The sequence below is a fragment of the Sinocyclocheilus anshuiensis genome, unplaced genomic scaffold (assembly GCF_001515605.1).
Source record: "Sinocyclocheilus anshuiensis isolate Anshui unplaced genomic scaffold, SAMN03320099.WGS_v1.1 scaffold72, whole genome shotgun sequence".
Classification (NCBI taxonomy): domain Eukaryota; kingdom Metazoa; phylum Chordata; class Actinopteri; order Cypriniformes; family Cyprinidae; genus Sinocyclocheilus; species Sinocyclocheilus anshuiensis.
This window is the reverse complement of record NW_015554073.1, coordinates 725,308-735,109: the sequence shown is the minus strand read 5'-3', so window position 1 is coordinate 735,109 and position 9,802 is coordinate 725,308. Positions and strand designations below refer to the sequence as shown.

The following is a 9,802-nucleotide window of genomic DNA, read 5'->3' as shown; positions in this document are numbered from 1 at the left end:
ATTAATAAAAATGTTGTTCAATTAGCATGTTTTTGTGTTTTGCTTTGGTACCGAAATTGGTACCGAGAACCGTGGATTTTCACTGATATCGGTACCGAATACTGAAATTTTGGTACCGTGACAACACTACAACTATATATACATATATTTTACAAACACACATGCGCATACACGCTACTGGTCAAATGTTTGGGGCTGGTAAGATTTTTTTTAAATGTTTTTAAAATCCCAATGCTTTTTTATTAGATCATACTGTATATAATACAGTAAAAACAGTAAAATAGTAATTTCAGTAGTAATACATTTTAACATGTAGCCTAATAATTTATTCCTGTGGTGTCAAAATTTAATTTTCTTCTGTGTCACATGATCCTTCAGAAAGCATTCTAATATGCTGATAGGTTGCTCAAGAAACATTTCTTATTATTATCAAAGTTGAAAATAATCGTACTGTTTAATATTTTGAGGAAACTGAGAAATTTTTTACAGTATTGAAAATGATACAGTATTCTTTGACGAATAGAAAACAATATTTAATTGAAATAGCATATTTCAAGCCTTAACTTTTTAATTTCTTTAAGAAGAAGTTACTACCCTAAATGGCTGCAATATAACAAAGAGTGAAAAATTGAAGGGGGTCTGAATACTTTCCGTACCCACTGTATATAAGGGTGTTTAAACACTTGATTTATAATGTATTTTGGTCATATAAATTCTTGAGATCTAATCTCTTTAAGAACTTAAATTTTACATTATATTAGCTGCCCATGAGTGATTGGATGAATTTTTTTGTCCCTTTGACAGAAGCAGATTGCATCACACTGACACAGATTAAACTAAAATCTTGCATTTCCTGTTTAAATTCCAGCAGTGATCTGTCACTACGTGTCAGTTGGTCTAGTTTGCTGCTGTATTGACAAACGCACATGACCTACTGAAATGCAATCACGCTCACAGGCTTAGTGTGTGTGCATGTGTGGGGGTTTACACACGTGTGACTCGTTGACTTACAACTCCTGGATTCTTACTGGGATTTAACCAACCATAGAGTAAGGAGTAAGGCACCACATCCGCTTGGAAAGTCACACAGAAGTAGGGATTGAAGTTGGGAATGTTGAAATATTTACACAGCTTAGGGAAATGAAACTTGTGTTGCTATGAAAATATTTATTGTTGGAAGTTCACTTCTGCTTAGATGTTTTTGTTTCTTCCTTGTGATAAGTGCTGATTATGCTATCAGTTTACTATCATCATGATTGCCTTTGTGAGAAACATGTCATAAACATATCAAACCTAATTTATTGTGTTCATGTTTAAATAGCAGAAATAATTATTCCACTTACTCTTTATAAGGTCTCAGAGAGCAGCAGTGTCCTTGATGATCTGGATCTCCAGGGCTTGGCGCTGCAGGTTGGAGAAGCTCTTGTCTGTCACATACAGCAGAGAGTGGCAGAAAAGCCTGCAGGTACCCAAAAATAACATTTGCAAAGGTGTAGCTGGCAGTGGCACTGGTGAGGTCACTAAAGGCCAAACAAAAAGCAAACAGAGGTTCTGTTGGTGTTTGTAGGGAAGTTGCTCACTTCTTTATTTCACAAACATGTGGCAGAATAAGTTGCATGATAATGTTGACCATCCTTGCTATTACCTGTGTGATGCATTTGTGTTCATTTCTTATTATGGTGTTTAGTTGAAATTATTATTCAAAATGGATGTTGGTGTTGAAGGAACTGAAAACCTTACTTATCTGTTGTGTGCTGATCTAAGATCAAATGGTTTTAATCGTGCTGTCTGTTGCTTTTATGGCTTTGTTTAAAATAGAGGAAGCCCGATATGAATTGGAGCAATTGTTTCAGAAGTCAGAGGTCAGAAGCAACCAAGGATGGCTTCTGCTCAAATCAATATCTCTTTTGTCTAACAGAGACTCTGTAAGTTTTACTATTAAACCTATATTATATTTATGCAGTCAGCTCCATAATTACATTGCTATTGTTTTAGTAATAAAGAGCAGTTCTGTTGCTCATGATTATTTACTCACGATTGCTGAGTAAAAATTATTCCATTCAGTATAAAAGGTAACAAGTAATAATTATTTTTCTTGCTATGGTTTATTACAAAATTCAGTGTTCAGATGCCTACAGTTGATCTGTCATTGAAAGCATTCCTCTGTTTGACAGAGAAAAATCCCGTCTAGTCATGTTTTGACTGGAAGTTTTTGTGTTCTTTAACAGGAGGTTGGCGTTATGATCAAGACAGGTCTTCCGGCATCGTTAGTCAAGTGTCTTTACCTGTTTGTAGCTTTGCCTCCCCGAAAAGAGAGCTTTATCTCTCGCAATGATGTCAAAGAGGAAGTCAAATGCTCTTTTCAGGACACTCTTACTCAGGTTTTTACATTTTGACATGTTTTGTTTTATATTATGAATCAGTTACACCACAAATACTCAACTTGTGTATCAAAATGGGATAATGTTTCCCCATTAGCACTTCCAGTTTCAGAAGCAAACTTGCAAAAAATGATTTAGTTCTTACAGTGTATGACAATTTATACAAAGTTTGCATGCATATCTAAAATATTTAATGCATTGGTGTCAAACTAAGAGAAATACGTCTCTTTAAACCTTCACCTCTGCTCAGATGATCTTGCAGCTGTGCAGGCATGTGCGTTTCATGGAGGTTCTGCTGGAGACCCAGGAGCTTTCAAGCGTGATCATCTCTCTAACCTTACTGTGGGATCAGTGCAGCCACTCATGGAGACAGCAGGCGTCTCGTGTGCTCAGAGCAGTGTCTGCTGCACAAGCTCACAACACTGTACCTGCACTGCAAGGTCAACAACTACACACACAAGCTCCAGCCCATTCTTTGTCCAAATAAATGTATCTTATGAGAGCATTCTTATCAGATCTTATTATTTTTCATAATAAATGGTTTAAAATGATTCACAATTAGTTTATCGAACAAGTACATGGGTGTAATAAGTGTACTATAGGTAATATCTAATTTTTTCAACAACAAAATTATTATATTTTAGATAAATATAGATATAGGCACTGTAAGCACATCGTCAGATGACAATGATTTTGATTTACTTTCACATGATGCTTATTTGAATTACCTAGTTGTCCCAATCCTCTGATTACATAACGTTTGTTTTATTTACTGGAGATGTTCATTAGGTCTAGGCAGGGCTTCAGTTAGAAAATCAGGTCAGAAAGTTTGACTGGGGACATCTTGTCTTGAAGCCAGTGACAGGAAGAACAAATCTGCAGGCTAATTTAGGGAGACTTAGTTCCTGAATTGTTGGTGATGTTTATTTGAATTATTAGTATATACTTCAGGTACTTACTACTACAAGTGTATTACTATTTACACTTATTTTGGTGTTTTGTTTTCTTTAGCTAGTAACTGCATGAAGATCTGCATCCAGAACATGCATAAGATCAGCGAGAACGTCCCTGGTCATGTTCTATCTGAGGTGGCCGTGAGTGTTTTCAGCTTTGTGAAGGACTCTTATGCCGTCAGCCCTGCTCTTTTTGAAGAATTTGAGAACAATGATGGCTATGACATCTTTCAGGCCATCTTGTTACGGTAAATTCATGATTTTGGGGTGGGGGGTCTTAAATATAATAGGGGTCTGTCACTAAATATTGCAGATGTGAAAGGCACACAACTGAAGACTAAATGTCTGATGCATTAACAAGTAGGTGGACCACCACCTTCAGAAAAAGCATTTGCTTACTTCATTCTTAGGTACTTTCCATTCCTTTCTGTTACTCTCTTTCTTCCTCTCAGTCTCAGCTCCTTCCTCCTGCAAGTTTCTTTGTGAATGCTGCAGAATTCAATAATTAAAGAGCTCGTAATGAGATAAGCAGTATATTGAGCTCAATCACATTACTGATCATGCCAGCTCTCTCTAACTCACTGTGTCTGCGTTTCCTCGCAGCAAGGGTCACTGCAGGACAAGACTGACCTCACTGAACAATGGGTCTCATTCACTAAGCATGCGTACGCACTTATTTGTTCGTAAAACCTGTGTGAAAACATTATTTTGTTCGTACTTATATCCACCTATTATTTTAATATATTATAAAAAAAATAATTTATTTCTGTGATAGCAAAGCTGATTTTTCAGCCATTACTCTAGTCTTCAGTATCACATGATCCTTCAGAAATCATTCTAATATGCTGATTTGCTGCATTTCTAATTATTGTCATGTTGAAAACAGTTGTACTGCTTAATAATTTTGTGGAAACATGATGCATTTTTTTTTTAGGATTTTTATATAAAGTTCAATAGAACAACATTTATTTGAAATGTAATTTTTGTAGCATTGTAAATCTATTTACTGTCACTTTTGATCAGTTTAATAGGTCCTTGTTAAGTGAAAGTATACATTTTTTTCAAAACAATTGTACCGACCCTAAACATTTAAACTGTAGTGTTCATTCATACTGTGTTTACTTGGGAAGGACATATTGACATATTTTTGCCCTTCTGCAGCTGTGAGGAGGAAGTGACAGAGGAGCACTTCCTAGCCGTTCAAGACCTTCTAGGCCTCATCGCGTCATTCACGCTTTTGGGCAAGGCTGAGCTGAAGGTCGCCATATGTGTGAACAACCCCCAACCACCAGGCTTCAGGTTCGACCCCACCCTGACTAACGGTAAGCCGCCATGACAGACAGTGAGTGCCACTCTGCATCTCTGCTCCACCACCTCATGGTAACGCCACAGAAAAGGCAATTATGTCCAGGATGATGAAGTGTAGCTCTCCTCACTAACCTGGTTAAGCCACCCTGCATCCATTCTCCCCATCCATACAGCAATTCTCCATTCATCACCACCAGAGCACCTCACTCCTGAGAGAGAGAAAAACAGCCCCTTTTTTTTAACCTTTATTTCATTTGACTTTGATGTGATTTTAATTATGGGTGAAATTCAATCTTATTACCCTCTGCAGCTATATTTATTTGCCATAAACATCAGATCACCTTTTTCCAAAGAGCCAATCAGTCTTTTTCATATGTTGATGCATTTGAATGTTGATATAGTTCTAAATGTGGTTTAACTTCCTTAATGCATGCCATTTCACACGCTTTCGGCAAGCATAAGTGTGATACATAAGTGTGATACTTGATGCAGAGTTACTCATTTGCATGAGCTCATTGATGTATATAATGGCATCAATAATGCTGCTGTCTCACTATATACTTTTAGGAATGGCATTACAAATTGTTATAAATATAAATGACAAATTGTGTATTTACTGTATAGTATACAGTCAATGAATCTAAGGTTATGCTACTCAAACATGCTGGAAAGTTATTTTGGGCCAGTCATGTTAATTACATCTCAAATCAGTATTTATCAAGATCATTTTATTTTATTTTATTTTTGCTGTACAAATAATTTTATTTGCTTATTTTATTTTATTTATTTTATTTAATTTAAATGTTTTCTAATTTTATTCTCATTCTTCACTGTACATTTAGTTTTTTTTGACTAGAACGTCTGTAAATAAATGCTTAACTAGTTGCTTCTTTTTTCCCTTACACTTTCTATATGCCTGACTTTCTTTATATCTTCAGGTTCGCCAGTGAAGAACCTCACAGCCTTCAAAATCATCCAGTCCTCCTTCTTGCGGTCAGGCAACACGGTGATCTGCGGCCAAATCCTGCACACCATCCAGATGATCTGGTCTTGGGAAAAGGCTAACTTCTTCCTGCTGGAGTGGTCTCTGCAGTCTCTGGCTCAGCTGGCGGAGTGTGTGTGGCAGAAATCGCCACCTGTTCACCTCATTTTCTTCAAACTGCTTGAGACCGTCATCCTCCAGCTCTCCTACATCCCACACGAGACAATCAGAAAGGTCCAAGCTGTGTTGAAGCAGGGTTGTTCAGAGGCCTTCAACGTCGCAGCTCTGGACTGCTTCTACAGGCTCATCATGCACAGTGGATTGCTGTCTGAAGTCCTGAGTGATGGTGGACTGATGGAACAACTGTTGTATGAGCTTAAACGAAGGGCAAAGATAATCAGAAAGGCTGGTGTTGCTGGTAAGTCTTTTGGATTTCTCTGTACTTTGAATTACGAAAACAAGACAATTTGAAATGCAGATGCCTGATCCTGATTTGAGCTCTTATTTATTGACAGTGAATGAAGTTGAGGAGAAGGCTGACAGCAATGAGAGGAAGTTGACCACCAACATTTTAAATGTGGTTGCAGCCCTGGCCTTCCAGTCAGTCAGAAACACTGGTTAGTTGAAGTAATTTTCGAAGAAAAATCGAAGAAAAGTGTATTGGAGTATTTTTTTACAAGATTTTTTTTTTTGTATATTTAATTGAATGTGTTACTTGCCATTTCTTTGTGACAATTATTTGCAGTGTGTGCAGGATATAATTAAAATAAACTAAAATAAAACTAAAAACGATTAAATTAAAATAGATCAATAATAGCATTTTATAATAAATAAATAACTTTATAATAAATTTAAAAAATATAATTTGAGGTAAATAGTTTGAAACCACAGTACATCCAAAGTCATTATTCTGTATCTGATCAGTCTCTTTGATTTAATAGTGTTTATCAGGGACTTAGGGATGATTCCCTATGTGAAGATCTTTCTGGATGTTGAGCAGTTCCGCAGTCCTGCTCTGTGCATCCTGGAGCAGCTGTCGGAGGTCAATCCCGAGGAATACATGAGCACCACCATCGGAGCCCTCTGCTCCTCCACTGAGAGCGAGATCAGACTCAAACAAGATCTCTTACAGGTATTTATTCCTTTGCTGCTTTTTATTTTTGGCTAACCCACATGCTTAGTCACATATGCCTGCTGAAAGGGCGGTTTTCCATATGTATTTATGACTTCCTGGTTTTTCTTGATTTCTTACGCATGTAAACATGTTGAAATACAAGTCACAGTTTATTCCAAAGCATGACTGGATTATAACTGAGAGGACTCATACAAAAACTAAACTGAGCTCAGGTATCATGTACCTGTCTGTAAATTCAGCTTCCATTCCTAATTCTAACAAATTATAACATGGTTGAAGGCTGAAGCATAATGAGCCGGTGAATTTATTATATCAGCTTTTGGGAGCCTGATTCCATTATAGCTAAATTCAGATTGATTTGCTAATATACTGTTAGCTGTTAACTCAAGCTTCATTTGATTAAGCTTGCAGCCTTGTGGTGCGACACACACAAAATTATGAGGAATATCAGATCAGAGAATGTGAGAGAAATCCAATTATGCATAACTATGTTATTCAGTTACTGTACATGCCCATTTTTTAGATTCAAGCGCAGGAATACTAACCTGCAGACCATTAAGATGTAACTGGGTTAAGGCTGCTGACAATTGGATTCACCCCGACCACTCTGTGAAATGTGTCAAAGCCATTCTGATTACTTCTATTGGTCCTAATTAGGTTTGGGCTTCATTTTGTGACACATTAGCTCTTTGATGTATTAGCATGGTAGATTGAATAAGGGTTAATCCATTTTGTGCTAGGCTCTTCGATACAGGAGACCCCTCCCGTTTCCCTTTTCATAGTGATGCATTATATCCGAACAGATATTCTGAACACATCCTGGGTATGGGCATAGTAAAACCTAGTAACTAATTCCAGTGATATTGCTGATTGAAAAGCATTAACATCTGAAGTACACTACTGTTGAGAAGTTTGAGGTCAATAAGACATTTATTTAATGAATACTTTTATTCCGCAAGCATTAAATTGATCAAAGTAACGCTAAAGACATTTATAATGTTGCAAACGATTTTTATTGTAAATAAATGCTGTTCTTTTGAAATTTACATTCATCAAAGTATCCTAAAATAGTATCATGGTTTCAACAAGAGTATTAAGCAGCACAACTGTTTTCAACATTGATAATAAAAAGAAATGTTACCTAAGCAGTAAATCAGCATATTAGAATGATTTCTGAAGGATCATGTGACACTGAAAACTGTAGTAATGGCTGCTGAAAATTAAGCTTTGACTTCACAGAAGTAAATTACATTTTATTTTCCATTTAAAATAGAAAACAGTTCTTTTAAACTGTAGTAATATTTCAAAAATGTTTACCATATTTTTGATCAAATAAATACAGCCTTAGTGATCATAAGAGACTTAAAAAAAAAAAAAAACCTTACCAACCCGAGTAGTGTACTTGTAATAATCCCTTGTACCTTGCCTTTGGACAGTCTATCATGAAAGTTCTGGAAAACCCAAACAGTTGGAACGCCTTCCGCACTTCTGGAGGCTTTAATGGCCTGCTCTCCATAGTCGTGGACATGGAAGGATCTCTGATGGAGGCACCAATGGGACCGTGGGCCTCATTGAGCCGCCAGAGCCTTGTTGAGCTGCTGCTCCTCACCCTACACACCCTCGCCCTTGCTGTGCACGTGCACCCCGTCAACGCCCACTTTTTCCACACGACCGGAGTCTGCGAGAAGCTGGGTGATGCCCTGCTGCAGCTGGGCTGTTTCCAGAGAGGGGTCCCTATGGAAACAGACAAAGAAAGCTCAGACTGCAGGACTTTCCAACAGTTTGTGGAGGCGGCGGAGAAGCCAGAACCTCAGTTGCTACCACCTTTAGGAGACTGTGTTAAACTACTGGGATTCCTGGAGCAATTTGCTACCGGTGTGAGCTTGGCTGCAGATCCATGCACAGGATTGCAGGATAATAATGAGGCTGGTGAGAGTCAGAGGACAGGGGAGCCATCCAATGAGGATGAGGCGTTCAGTCACACTAGAGCCACAAGTGTCTCATTTGAGTCAACAGACTCTGGGAGGTAGGTGCTCTCAATCATATGTATATATTTATAGAAATTAGATTGCTGTCTGTTTTTGTTTAGGTTAGTTTAGTTTAGTTTTGTCTGGACAATTACATATAAATAATTCCAAAAAAGATCAACTGCACAGCATGATAGTTTTTTGATACAGATGTCTAGACCTGAAAAGTCAGTAAGTCAATACTGGGACAGTTTCTGCTTTGCTTTTTCTGTCTGTCTATGATTGTTAAACTTGTCATTGCTTATTCAGGGCTTACTATGACATCACCATTCTTCATCCTGGCGCTGTTAAGCTGATCATGATTCTTCTGCCTAGTATTTACTGTCCCAGTGACCCTTGTGTAAGTAAAACCACAAACATGTTCATATCTTCTACATAATTTGTATTTGGTGTAATAATTAAGAGGCAATAGTGGCCTTGGATTAAATTAACAAATAAACAGCATAGAAGTGTGCACAAAATGCAGTTTTTTATGTCAGTCCAGCAAAATGTGCAAAAATTGTGCAAAAAAAAGTTTTTATTATTACAATTACACATTATTACAATTTAAAAGAACCGTTTTCTAATTTAATTGTTATATTTTATACATTATTCTAATCTTCAGTGTCACATGATCCTTCAGAAATCATTATAATATGCTAAGGGGCGAGAACGGCGCGGCCGGCGGATCCGACGAAGGAGCGGCAAGCACATGTGACGACCCCAGGCTTCGTCCATGGTGAAAGCCGATCCGGCGATCCACAGCGCAAAGTTGACGTATTCCCTCAGCGACCATCACGGATCAGCTCTAGGCATGACGAAGCGGATATCGTCCTCTTTTGGAAGACCAAACAAAGTAGTTTCGCTTTCACAACGAAGCACACAGCGTCTTCAGGACATGGCGGCGGCAACAATACTACAGTGAGAATAAAAGTTACGCCTTCTTTCTTTGCGTGAACATTTGGGCGGCGTTATGCAAATCTTCCCACAGAGCGACGTAGGTATGTTGGGCGTGTTAGAACGAGCCGTTTTAGGGG

The 9,802-nt window shown here is 37.8% G+C and overlaps 1 protein-coding gene across 1 annotated transcript in view; it reads left to right on the top strand.

The window, feature by feature from the left end:
- Positions 1 to 9,802, top strand: part of LOC107668800 (WD repeat- and FYVE domain-containing protein 4-like) — a 46,656-nt gene that overhangs the window by 2,644 nt on the left and 34,210 nt on the right. Inside the window, exons 3-13 of the mRNA XM_016460791.1 lie at positions 1,354 to 1,465; positions 1,819 to 1,925; positions 2,229 to 2,381; positions 2,632 to 2,821; positions 3,393 to 3,582; positions 4,496 to 4,656; positions 5,581 to 6,042; positions 6,140 to 6,241; positions 6,566 to 6,756; positions 8,196 to 8,785; positions 9,036 to 9,126. Of these exons, the coding sequence (XP_016316277.1) occupies positions 1,354 to 1,465; positions 1,819 to 1,925; positions 2,229 to 2,381; positions 2,632 to 2,821; positions 3,393 to 3,582; positions 4,496 to 4,656; positions 5,581 to 6,042; positions 6,140 to 6,241; positions 6,566 to 6,756; positions 8,196 to 8,785; positions 9,036 to 9,126 (2,349 nt within the window). The remainder of the gene's footprint in view (positions 1 to 1,353; positions 1,466 to 1,818; positions 1,926 to 2,228; positions 2,382 to 2,631; positions 2,822 to 3,392; positions 3,583 to 4,495; positions 4,657 to 5,580; positions 6,043 to 6,139; positions 6,242 to 6,565; positions 6,757 to 8,195; positions 8,786 to 9,035; positions 9,127 to 9,802) is intronic.